At 37.5% G+C, this 14,304-nt stretch overlaps 1 protein-coding gene across 2 annotated transcripts in view; it reads right to left on the bottom strand.

The window, feature by feature from the left end:
• The window catches only part of DPP10 (dipeptidyl peptidase like 10), a 478,664-nt gene that overhangs the window by 25,864 nt on the left and 438,496 nt on the right, over positions 1-14,304 (bottom strand). For both annotated transcript variants that reach the window (XM_006101524.1, XM_023765017.1), the window contains one exon: positions 103-297. In XM_006101524.1, the coding sequence (XP_006101586.1) occupies positions 103-297 (195 nt within the window). The remainder of the gene's footprint in view (positions 1-102; positions 298-14,304) is intronic.

Consider the following 14,304-nt stretch of genomic DNA (forward strand, 5'->3'; position numbering starts at 1 on the left):
ACTAAAATACAAATATCTGAGTCAGCACCCATCGCAATATATATCATTTACCTAGCACTGATCTTTACAGAGAAAACAATAGGAATATGTGCAGCCACTTACTTCACAGCTGTTATTTGGTCCTTTGCTTCCACTGAACCTAACCTTCGATGAATCTCCTGCAAAATTTTCAGGCCCTGGAATCCACTTCCTCTGCCATCGAATCGCGCAATGATGATGCTATCTGTGTCGACAAGCACTGAGTCCCAGTCAATGTGGAACTTATCTGTAACCAGCTGGCTTCCCGGTTCTTCATCCCTGCAAGACCAACATTGGGCCAAAACAAGAGCAATTGCCAATCTGTTAGGAATTTTAACGGTCACCCTTATTAGCTAACAAAAATTATGGAAAAGAGGTATGATGGCTATTAATCTATTAATTCTTGATGATAAACTTGAAGTTTTAAATTCCATTTTCAATTGTAAAATTTTAAATGAAAATTTCTGTGAAAATACAAAATAAGATTTAAAACTGCATGAAAGATTAATTTAACTCATTTTTCAAAAGGGAAAAATGACAAAATAGATGTATAGTGATCATCAAGTTTACATGCAAGCTCATCTTTATTAGATATCTTCCAGATAGTGTTTCTGAAATGCCTCAAAAATGGTCTATGAGGGCTAATGGTTCTGACAGAGAGCAGAATCAGTTATAGAATCAATAATAATTTAACAAGAAATGTACAACCCCACACAATATCAGACTCAAAAAGAAACACTACATTTATATTTCCTTTTTTTGGGGGGTGGTTGTTGTGGTGGTGGTGGTTGAATTCTCACTGAGGAGAATTTAAGCAAACAGTGAGGTAAAACTCTTTGTCATTGACAGCAACAAAAAAAAGCACAGACACATAAGTTTGAAAAATGTGAAAGTTAAAAGTAAACAAGGACTGTTGAATTATAAAGCATGAATCTTCTCTCCAAAGGAAAAAGGTGATAAAAGTTTAAATTTTCATATTCCAACAATATTTATTATTTTATTTTCCAAAATATCAAAAAGTAAACACACACACACACACACACACAAAAAAAAAACAACAACAACAAATTTTCATCAAATACCACAGGTTATCTAGGTCCAAACCTAAGTTTAGGATGAGCACACAGGAAGTGGTCCATGTGATAATTTTGAAGAGCATCAAACATCTAACTCTGAAAAGATTTCTATTTTTAGTTGGACTACACACCAGAAATTTTCACCCTACTCACTCTCACTCTCCTATAAAGACACTGAAGCCCCTGCCTTCATGTTTATGCAAATGTTTACCTAGAAGCTCCAACACACACACTAATCCTCATGAACAAGTTCTCATGTAACCAAACTTGCTAAAGAAACTAACTTCTGGGCAGCAAATGGAACTAAGCAGCTACAGGGGTTGTTTGGGACCCGTGAGTCAAGTAAGAGAGGAAGTAGGGAATAGGGCAAAACATCAAACAATTGATATTTATAAAATGCTATTTGGGGCTGAATTGTGTCCCCTAAAATGCATGTGTTGATTCTCTAATGTCCTGTATCTTAGAATGTGGTTGTATTTGGAGACTGGGACCTTATAGTGGTGGTTAAGTTGAAATGAGGCCATTAGGGTGGGCCCTAATTCAATCTGATTTGTGTCCTTATCAGAAGAGGAAATTAGGACACACTGAGAGACCCCGAGGGCATGTGTGCACAGAGGAAAGACCCTGCAAAGAGACAGCAAAAGGGCAATAATCTGCAAACTAAGGAGAGGGGCCTGAGAAGAAAACAAACTTGCCGTTACCTTGACCTTGGTCTTTGAACCTCCAGAACCATGAGAAAATAAATTTGTTGTTTAAAATACCCAGTCTGTGATATTTCCTTGTTAGCCCTAGTAAATTAATATAAATGCTTTCTGTGGCCCAAACACTTAGGATCATTACCTTATTTACTATACACTACCAACATTTATTTAACCTTTGTGTGGAGGAAGTTACCTGGACCATAGCTTATTACATGCATTATGATGCCTCCATCATAAATAAAGACTGCGTCATTGAAGTTATTCAACCAGGACCTCCTCATTCACTCCTAAATCCCACTGGTAATCCTGTGATCCAAATCAAGATCTGCTTTGTCCTTCCATAGTATTTGCAATCTTAGCTTATTTTCTTAATTTAATTCTTAATTTTAAAATGTATTTTAATATTGGCAACCTCAGCTCCTGATCAGATTATTGGGAATTCTTCCCGCACATGCCCATATCCCTAAACGAGAAATTTTATAGCCTGGTTCAGAATGAAGTCAGGAATTGCGTTTTTTTCCAGTATCATAGGTGATATTGATATGACTTGCTCACCATTGGAGAGACAGTATGAATCGCTCTGCCTAACAGTTTCTGATACATGGAAAACACAGCAAATGTGTTCTTGTTGAACTAGATCCTTTCAGGGAAAGTAGGCTCAGGTGAAGTTTAAAATGGAAAGACCTGAAAAAGCCTTGAGTTCAAATTCAGAGACTGTATTTTGAAACTTGGGGACTTACTGAAAATATTAGGAAGCAAAACATGATTCACAAAGGACAAAATACAACGATTAACTTGACCCTTAAAGCTGAGTAGAAATATGACAGTTTGAGTCTTAACTTCACTCTGAGCATAGGCAAGATACTAAAATTTTAAGATTCAGTTTCCTTAACTTTAACAGTGGTAAAAATTCTGTTTTCTCTCCCTCAAGGAATTTTGCAAATATTAAATGTCCTAATGTATCTGAAAATACTTTATGAAATATAGTAAGCAATATAAAGCATTGTTAGATTCATCAAACAACAGAAAGTATTATTACTCTTTTGTTGGAAGCCGTTTTTGCTTACGTTGAGCATATTTCTTTACAGATCAAAGAAATAACTATACAAAAATTTTGGCCAGTTGTGCAGAAATTAAACTGGGCAATATTGGTAGATAAAAATATTGGGCCATGTTGTGTGACCTATGTCAGAGAGATTTCCTTTTTCTATATTAACCAATGATATCTTAACACACAAACATTAAAACATTAATCAACAGATTTTTTTGGAGCGATTACCACAGTGTTCTTAATTATTAAGGCAGAATTTTTCAAGTTTAAACACTGGCACCTGCTCTAAGGTAATGTACATGTTTTGTTAACCTGAAACATATTTTTCAGTTTATGTATGATCCATTGCATTGTACACAGCTATTTTAGGAATTCACAGCTATGTTAAGTTTAGACAAAATGTAAGTAGTCAAAAACATTTTATGGCAGGCGAATAAATCATTTTAAAATATAGTTTAAAATAGGGCACATTCTCAAACTTTTATGATCAACGAATAGTTGCCTATTTTTTAAAACAAAAGCTTTCAATCCTTTAATCATGTTTCCAATGCTCAGGGAAAACAGTACAATTTCACTCTCTTGCTCCTTTCTCTAAATTGCCATTTTTCACTTCAACCAATGACTTTAACACATTTATCTGCTGGGTTTGTTTCCCTTCCTTTTTTGGTCCACAATGCAGGCATATCTATTTCAAGGTGAGTTAGGAGAGACCATAGATTATGATGCTAATATTTCCATTATAAGGAATAACCCAGACGCTTGCAGGGACAGGGTGAAGACTCTTCATAAAGTGTGAAACAACAAATATTAGGTTCCCCCTGCCCCCAAATAAAGACAAAAATATACTACTTATTAAGTGAGGTAGGGATATCAAGATAGTTGGTGGTAGGCATGACTATAGGGCATGTACTATAGACCAGATCATCCACCATGTATAAATGGGTACATTGGACATGTAGACTTGTGAGCTTCAATTCACCCAGTTCCTTTTTATTTTTCTGAGTGTCTTTCTAAACTTTTTTTAAATATTATTTTACCTTACTCTGGAGACCCATAGAATGGAGGGTGTTTGAAGATTGAGAATAGGAACATGTACCAGTAATTTTGTTGAAAGTTGTGGTGAAAGAACAATTCCACCTGTTTTAAGCATTGGAAAGGTCACAGCAGTATGAAACTTCTCTATCGCCTTATATAGGCAGTGAAATTGAATTAAGACTGTAAACTTTTCTTCAAAGTTAAGATTCTCAAGGGCCCAATACTTGTCTCTTTTGGTACCTTCAACACTGAATGTGTCTGTATGAATAAAGAGTTCAGGATGTGAAATTTAATAAAACATAGAAAGATAGATGAGTAAAATGCACAATGTCTAGAAGATCTTCAAAATGACAGAGCAAGCCCCCTTTTGATGACATGAAAAATACCATCTTCTAGACAGAAACTGAATTATGGAGGAAAGATTTGTTCAGACTATATGTTTGGTCAGGTTCACAAAACGCTATTTAATTTCAAGAAAAGAGGGTTGAATTTAGGCTCAGAAGACATAGGTTTTATTTCTGACTTTGTTACCAATGTGTTGAGTTACTTTGAGCAATTATGTGCTCTTTTTATCTTCATTTATTGTCTTCATTATGAAGTAAATAATATTTTCTAAATAGTTAACATTTTCGAAGCCCTTTTCCTAACCAGTAAAATTTTGGTGAAAATAAATGGAACAAAAATATTTTCCAAGGAGAGCATGATTCATGATTGATCTATTACATGGCACTTTGCTTTTTTTTTTTTGTCCTACATGGCAAACTTTTAGAACTGCTCTACTGTTTCATGGGTGAACTTTGAGGATATTATGCTAAGTGAAATAAGCCAGGAAAAGAAGGACAAATACCTTATTATTCCACTTATATTAAGTACTTAGAGTGATCAAATTATAGAGACAAAGAGCAGAATGATGGATGCCAGGAGCTTGGGAAGAGGAATGGGGAGTTATTGCTTAATAGGGACATATTTTCTGATTGGGAAGATGAAATTCTAGAGATGGATGGTGGTGATGGTTGCACAACAATGTGAATGTATTAATGCCACTGAACTAGATATTTCAAAGGGGTTTAGATGGTAAATTTTATGTCTATTTTACCACAACAACAAAAAAAGCTTTAAAAATAAGCACAAAAAATAAAACTGCAATACTGAGAGTTGCATATTTGTGTCCATTGGAGTGTGGAAGGAGGAGACATAAAATTGCTTATAGTCATCTCAGTTATTTGCTCTTTCTAGGCCTAGAATAGATCAACTTCAGCTTCATAAGTGCTAGATTAGAGATGGAGTCATTGAGGACTGTGTTGCAATTTATTTCAGATAAAATAAACTCAAAGAGTGTGAGAGGGAGGCTGAAGAACATAATGGAAGGCAAGATAAGGGAAAGGAAACCTGCCCTGCAGGGAGCCACATCACACTAAATTCTTAAGGAAAATCAGTTGTCAACCCTTCTGATATTGTTCCTTAGGACAGATTTCATTTCACAATAGAATATGAGTTTGATATCAGACAGTAGTAGCCTTAAAAATATCTGTCTTGCTTTAATCTAAAATTTACTTTATAGAAATTTATAGGCAGAGAATATTTAGTTGTAACATGTGTACATCTAAAGCCTAATGAAGTTTGTCCTCTTCCAAACAATGTCTACACATTAGCTAAGGGTGCCTTGGGCCAATTCCTTCTCTCTATTTCTCATTTTATTGTCCTAAGATTTTTTTTCTCATGGATGAATTGTCCTACAATGGCAGAATGAGTTTTCTCATATAGTTACTATATCATATGAGGAATAATATTATTTTTCCTTCCAGAGAACTATTTATTGCCCATATCCACATCCTCTTCCATTAGTAGTCTAATCTAATAAAAAAGAAACATGCAAATTGACCATACCTTCACTATGCCCCAAGCCATGCCCACCAGCCAATCAGAGCAACTATATGCAAATTAACCCAACCAAGATGGCGGCTGGAAAGCATGGAGCTGGAGCAAGCAGGAGGCTTGGTTGCCCCAGCAATAGAGGAAACCAAGCTTCCCACGTGCCCTGGCCAGCTGTGGCCTCCGCTAAAGGCAACAAAGTTTCAATTATAGATGATAAATAAATCCCAGATACCTGCTTCCAGCCAGCCTCCACTGGGAACTTGGGTGGCTGGGGGCTATTGCCAGCCTGCAAACAGCCATCAGCCCCTCACCCAGTCTGGCCACACCCTCATGGGGCAAGGGTCCCCACTGGGGGACTTGGCAGCCTGCAAACAGCCATCAGCCACTCACCCAGGCTGGCCAGGCACCCCAGCGGGGACCCCCACCCTGAAGGGGCTGTGGCCAACCTGAAAATGGCCCGCAGCCCCTCATCCAGGCTGGCCAGGCACCCCAGTGGGGACCCCACCCTGAAGGGGTTGTGGCCAGCCTGCAAACAACCATCAGCCCCTCACCCAGGCTTGCCACCCCCTCAAGGGGTGAGGGTCCCTGTTGGGGGTGCTTGACCAGCCTGCAAACAACCCTCAGCCCCTCACCCAGGTTTTCCAGGCACCCAAGTGGGACCCCCACCCTGACCTGGGACACCCTTCAGGACAAACCAGCTGGCCCCCACCCATGCACCAGGCATATAATAAAGGGTAACATGCAAATTGACCCTAACAGCAGAATGACTGGGAATGACTGGTCACTATGAAACACACTGACCACCAGGGGGAAGACGCTCAATGCAGGAGCTGCCCCTTGGTGGTCAGTGCGTTCCCACAGGGGGAGCTCTGCTCAGCCACAAGCCAGGCTGATGGCTGCCAGCACAGCAGTGATGGCGGGAGCCTCTTCTGCCTCCTCAGCAGTGCTAAGGATGTCCAACTGCAGCTTAGGCCTGGTCCCCGCTGGCAAGTGGACATCCCCCAAGGGATCCCAGACTGCGAGAGGGCACAGGCCGGGCTGAGGGACCTCCATGAGTGCACAAATTTTTGTGCACCAGGCCTCTAGTCTTATATAATAAAAGGCTAATATGCGAATTGACTGAACGATGGAACGACTGGTCACTATGATGTGCACTGACCACCAGGGGGCAGACGCTCAATGCAGGAGCTGCTCCTGGTGGTCAGTGTGCTCCCACCATGATCCCTGAGGGCTCCCAAACTGCAAGAGGGTGCAGGCTTAGCTGAGGGACCCCCCCTCCGAGTACACAAATTTTGTGCAAGCCTCTAATATTATTAATATAATCTGCAAATTCCTGATCCGTGGTTTGTTAAAAGTATAATTTTTGGCTGATTTACTTTTCTTCTGACTTATAATTAGGGAAGTGTGTGTTATGGTCAAGGTTATTTATGCCTTTACCCAGACCATATCTTAGAGTTCCTAAGCCTGTGTTTCTAGTGGTGATTTTGATGAGACCTACCTGATAATACATAAAAAAGTGTGCTTATTGACTAAATTCTCAAATTGTATTACTCTCCATCACCTTTGTTCTATATACATGCATTCAGAGATCTTATCTATGTTAAACTTACTAGAAAAATTGCCTGTGTTAATGACCTGAACTTTATAGGTATGTAGGAGTGTCATTGTGGACAGGGCACAGGTTTTATACATTAATAAAACCAAACTGAGTTAAGCCCAGGGCCAGTGGCTTTAAACAAGTCACTTCTCTATGCCTAAGTTTGCTTATCTTTACTGCTTAGGATAATAACAATAGTGTCCACCTAGCAGAGTTATAGCAACTATTAAGTGAAATTATATATATATATATCTCAGAAGAGAACCAGTAGAAACGGATCACAGAAATATCTCTCAGACAGAAATTGTGCAATAAAATGGAAGGAAGCACCAATCTTCTAATCAGCTCTGCTGTCAAAAGTCCTACTATATTAATTCCTATCCATTGGCATATATATATATATATATATATATATATATATATATATATATATGTATATTAGAGGCCCGATGCACGAAATTCGTGCAAGGGGCTCTGCCCCTACCGCCAGTGCTGCCACCTCTGCCTTGGCCCCCACCGGCTTTGTCTGGTCTAATTAGCATATTATGCTTTTATTATTAAAGATATATATATATATATATATATATATATATATATATATATAAGCACTTAGCAAGTATTTGGTTCTTGGTAGTTATTAAATATTATTAACTCAGTTCTGGTTAATGCTATGGAACTTGATCTTTGCATCTTCCATTCTTCTCATAGAAGCTGAGCTCCCAAATTTGGCCATCCTAGGCAACTTTGCATTCATAATTCTTGAGCCTTTATGTAACAACTAGAGGCCTGGTGCATGAAAATTCATGCACTAGAGCGGGGGTTCCTCAGCCTGCCTGCCTCCTCTCACAGTCTGGGAGCCCTCAGGGGCAGGAGGTGACCCGGCAATCAGGGGAAGGCATTGCCTCATCACACCTCCGCTGCTGCCACTGCCGGTAGTGCAAGCCTCGGCTGGCTCTGGTTACCTGAGCCTCGGGCAGCCCTGGGCAGCTGGCCAGCCACCATCCAAGGCTTGTCTGCACCTCGGGCAGCTGGGGGGCTGAGGGGAATGGGGTCTCCAGAGGCAGGCACGTGGTGGGGCTGAGGGGACTGGGCACTGCCATCTTGTGGCTGTGGGCACTACCATCTTTAGGGTGGGGCAGTAAATTAGTATATTCCCTCCTTATTGGCTGTGGGTGCTGCCATATTTGAGGGCGGACAGTCAATTAGCATATTCCCTCCTTATTGGCTGTGGGCGCTGCCATCTTTTCAATGGTGTGAGGGTCAATTAGCACATTCTCTCTTTATTAGATAGGATACACAAGTTTTTCTAGTTTGGCTTAGTCTAAATGAAGAATACTTAAATTGCATTGTTTCTATTTTTCAAAGTGAGTGGGTCTTCAAGTTAATTTAGAATAAAAAGATGTATGTATGTATTTCTTGTTTTTTGTTTGTGTATTTGATTTCTTTACACACACAGTCATGTGTGTTTGTATATTTGAGCATAATTTATGTGACTCAGTATCTGTAAGTTCTTTATTCTCCTGTATCCATAGATATATACTTATCCCAGCTTCATAAAAACAAAAGAATTCTATCCTAAAACACATCTCTAGAGTATAGAATTTGTGACAGAATTTGGGCCTTTTGTTTTTACATGTTTTCTTTATATGCAAAAAACTGCTTAGACAATAAATGTAATGAGTTTTTTCTTGACCAGAATTTTGATTTCTGAATTTGGGAAGGTATTTTGCATTAATACAACTGAATATTTATCTCATCCTTCCCCTACTCTTCTTATTTCTCCCCTTTTCTCCTTCTACTTGTGATAGAATAGCCTTCTTCATATCAGGGTCAATTTCTGTCTACTAAGGCATTCTTCTTTGTCTTTGCTCTTTTGGTTTCTCTTGACTAGAAGTCAGATATTAACTCCTGAGCGTGATATAAAAACTGCATAACCACTACCATTAGATGAATGAAGAAAAGCAGAAGCTAGTTATTTAAAGCAAGTTATTTAGATTGTCATAGGAAGCCAAAAAAATGAAAAGCTTAGCAGAACACAGATTGAACAGCATGGGTATTAATGAGCCAGTTATAAAACTCAAAAATGGACTGTTAGTATTAGCCACACAAAATTAACCTCAGATACACATTTTTGCACATGGAAATAGCAGAAGAGAACCAATAGAAAGGGACCATAGGAAATTGTGCAATAAAATGGGAGGAAGCACCGATCTTCAAATCATCTCTGCTGTCAAAGTCCTACTACATTAATTCCTATACATTGGCCAATTTCAATTTAGAATCATTTCTAACGGAGTGAATGAGGAAGTAGAAATAGAAGAGGGTTTGGTGATCTTTGCTTTCAGTTGCTGAGAATGCCTATGAAAACAGACAGTATTGGGTAATGGAAAGGGCAGAACTTTTTAATCCAAAAAAATAATAATAGAGGCATGCATAGGATTATGCGTAAACACACGTTCAAGTATGAATATAACTTTTCCAGTTGGGAAAAGAAATCAAAGACACTGGAAGACTGTGTAACAAACACAGAGGAATGCTTGAGAATCCTGTATTTCCCAAAATAAAGCAGTTTTAAAAAAATATCTGGAACACTGACTCTCTCTTTAGGGACTAGGTAAAGAAAGATGACGATGAAGAGAGAAGTAGGAAACGGATGAAGACTTTTTATGCTGTGCTAGGAATGTGAATGTCTAACCACTGGAGAAAAAAATGAGAGGATTTTAACTAGAAGAGCCACATTTTTAGATACGAATCTCATGAAATTTAACCTAGGAGCAGAGTGAAAAGACAACTCAAAAATAGAGTAGAGAGCACAACACTAAAAAATGGGGAAAGGGACAGGGAAAAAGTGATTGAGAGCAAGGTGGCAGATTAGAATCCTCTAGATATGATGTCTGCCTCGAATGGGCTTGAAAAGGAAGAGTGTTGACTCTTGAACAACCCCATGGGTTCAAAGATGAAGTCAAGATATTATGATTTCATGAACATAATGCTATTCACAACTTTTAACAATTCCCATATCGTTTGTTGAAAAGAAAGTGTGTGTATGAAACATGTATTGACGTTATCTTGACTGTTGGAGATGAGTAGCTATATAACTTCAATCAGTACAAATGTTTTAAAAAATGGTACAAAAAAGATGACAAATAGCTCTTCTCTTCCATCAAGATGACGAAGTTGTAGAATTCTGATATGTATACCATTGATTGAGTGATGAAAATATTTTGAGAAAAATGAATGATGATCTCCAGCTAGAACTGTAATAGCAACCATGACTATCTGGTTTTTGGACATCATCCACTTGGTCACTTACACATATGTGTGGAGTGACTCTTATTACAAAAGCTAGTTGCTATAAAAATACACAAATAAGTTGGTCACTGTTTAATATATAGATTACATACAATGAAGATTTTAGCATTTCAATTTTCTTAAGATATGAAATATTCCAACCCTAACCAGTTTGGCTCAGTGGATAGAGTGTCAGCCTGTGGACTGAAGGGTCTCAGGTTCGATTCTGGTCAAGGGTATGTTCCTTGGTTGAAGGCACATCCCCAATAGGGGTGTACAGGAGACAGCTGATTGATGTTTCTCTCTCATCAATGTTTCTAACTCCCTATCCCTCTCCCTGTCTCTCTCTGTAAAAAATCAATAAAATATATTTTTAAAAAAGATATGAAATATTCCATAAGCCAATCTTTTAATTAATTTTCTAAATACTAACATCTAAACTGCAGATTTTCCTTCAGAAACATTGGTCCAAAATCTAGTGGGAGTCAGAAATTCTTTAATTAACATATAAAACCATCCTCACAAATATTCAGATAAAATGGAAAAGGGACAATATGATTTGGTTTAAGATAGATGGAGAGTCTTTTGACATAAAGCTATATACTTGTATATGGAGGCCTGGATTAATTATTGTAAGATAGACTGATGAGGAGAGGGAAAGAGAGCTTCAGTAAGATAAGACTTGCTGGATATCCATGAATTCATTAGAATTTCAAGAGACATGGGTTTAAGGACAGGGAACCAAGTCATGGGGTCAGATAGAGTGTGCTTCATTCCATATATTAACTTGTTGAACAGTCACTGCCTCCCTGAGTTAGACCTTATCAAGTGTGGCGTAGAGAAGTTGAACATTAAAAGAGCAGGAAATGGAAAAAGATGGTGATTTCTTAGCACTGAATGAAACTTCTAGTTCAACAGCACTTCTCTTCATGGACAGCAAACAAAGCAACACACAACCCTTCATCTTTAATAACAGTACATCTGTCTGGATTGCTTTCTACCAGGGTCTTGGCATTTAGATTCATGCTTATGTATTTATCAAATAAGCACTGTCATTGTAGGTTATTCCACATAATCTCCAGTCCTGCACAATTAAGAAAATTATAAGTTTGTCAGTACGTTTTAAAAGGATTCTTTCTTCTATGTGTGTTATGCACTGGGGAGATAAACTAAACAAATCTAAAAAACTATTACAGATTTCAAGATTCTTGTCATTTTTTGTCTCTCTACAGGCATTAGTACAGCTTCCTACACATAAAAGCAACATGGTACATGTGCATTGCATTAAATTACATATACATTAGTATAAAATAAGAACATAAACAGTAACAGTTCAAATTGATAAATGCTGAAATTAATATAGATGTATGTCCATTCCATATGTATAGATGTATAAAGGTGAATATGGACTCCTGGGCCCCTAAAGACTGCTTATAATGTTAAACAGAGAGACTAGAGAAATATGTTTAGGCATCTGGAAAGAGAACAGAATTAGGAAAGGAAAAGGGAGTCATGACCTCATAGAAACCACTGAAAATCGAGGCCACTCAGATATATTTGTAGTGACAATGCTTCTTAGATTTTCTATTAGAGTAAAATATCCTGTGCCTTTGATTCACCAGCCCTTTCAATACCATGAAATTAGATTTGGGTTTTAGATAATATGGACACAAAGAAGTATTCAGAGGACCATGTCTTCTGAGGTTCAATAATGAATATCTAACAGAAAGGAGCCTGCTAATTGCCAGTGGTCACTTTCTTCAAGGCCCATCATCCTTCCAGCTACTCAGGCATTTGCTGTGACCTGTCTCCTACTCATGTATTTATCACAGAATTTCCTGGTTGTAAATCCATCTGTGTATGTGACATAAGGGACTCCTTCTGTTGAGAACTTGATGCACTGCACAGAATAGCAATCAAGTTGTGATGCCAAAATCATATAATCATCTCTTAGTCTCATTTAAATAATAGTCACTTTATTTATTATTCCTCACTAATTGCCCATTTAGGAAAAAAATCATCAATTATCATTATCTTCTTTTGTAGAGTGGGAAATCCACTTGTCACTGAAAACAGGATTTAACCTTAAGGAAAACAATGCCTCTAAATTATAGACAATCTAACAAACAATTACAAAACACTTCACACTTAAGCCATCTTTACACATATAAGTTTCCAAGTATAAATATTTTAGTCATGATCATGCAGCTTAAGACAATAGATCATTTCTTAAATGAAAAATTTAAAAAGTCTTCAGTTTAGTTTTATAAGTCATATTCCACTAAACTTCTGAGAATTTACATCTGAAAACTGAGCTGTTTGAATAAAGTAAATTAATATTTAGTATAATCAGCTTATAAAAACTAATAAATTGATACTCATTTTCTTTCTTTTCTTCATCAACCAAAAAGTTACAAAGTAAATTCTATGGGCCCTGGCTAAATTATTTTATCTGCTTTAGCAATGAATGTCTATTAAATGACTTTATGGATGCTAAACTATATATGTTATAGTGATAATATTAAATATTAAAAATACTACTAATAGCCCTAACTGATGCTACGCAGTGGTTAAAGTTGTGGGTTTGCTTCCCAGCACAGTCCAGGGTGTGTGAGGGAGGCAACCAATCAATGTGTCTCTCTCACATCGAAGTTTTTCTCTCTCTCTCCCTCTCTCACACTCTTTCTAAAAATCAGTAATATATATATATTCTCAGGTGAGGATTAAAAAAAAGTAAAAAGTACTACTTCTAATAACTATGATTATGGTTATTATTTATTAAACACTAAGTACAAGTGTTCATGTTCTACCAAACACATGTTCATATAGATTATGCCATGTCATTATCTCCCGTTTATCTATAAAGGAACAGAAACTTAGGAACATTAAGCAATATATTGGTAAGTGAGTTAGGGTTTGAACCTTAGCCAGTGCCTTTACTCTACCAGCCTGCCTCTGAAAAAGACCTGATTATCCCTTCCTAACAAGAGAAACGGAGTCTTGTGCTAGTCCTCACATTCCTCGTATGAACTAAAAATCACCCACAGCAAAGCACAAACCTGATGCCAGGACCATCCAGCTGCCTTCTCTGACTCTAGTTACAGAGACTCTGTAGCTCTTGTCTACTTGTCTCCCAAAGGACTCATCCTTTAAGCAAGGATGCCTAGAGAAACCATATTTCCCACTGAATGAAAAGGACAATCCCTTTTCCCAAAGGCAAATAGGACTGAAACAGAGGGTGAGGTTGAATTTTCCCCCTTTTTGTTCCATTTTTATGCCTTAAATATTTCCCTCAACCTGTCACACATGTAGTTCAAGTAGGGACTGAAAACAGAAAGGTAAAACGAAGAGGCAAAAGAAAAAGTTAACATAAAAAGGAGCTCATAAGAACTTCCCCTGTGAGACTCAAGACCCTTGGGGACCTTCTGGCTATTTGTGACAAAGGAGAAAGGTCTGGGCATAAAAAACGAATTGAGACCAAAGCATTATAGTTAGGAATAAACACTGGGCCAAGTGAAAATACTAAGTATTTTATTTTCTGTATTATTTGGCTTATTAAAATGAAGTGAAAAATTGCTTCTACTTATTAAAATACCTAAATAAAATCAATACAGTCTATATTAAATAATGAATTATAATCACATTAATTATAATAATCAT

Source organism: Myotis lucifugus, unplaced genomic scaffold, assembly GCF_000147115.1.
Source record: "Myotis lucifugus unplaced genomic scaffold, Myoluc2.0 scaffold_370, whole genome shotgun sequence".
NCBI classification, from domain to species: Eukaryota; Metazoa; Chordata; class Mammalia; order Chiroptera; family Vespertilionidae; genus Myotis; species Myotis lucifugus.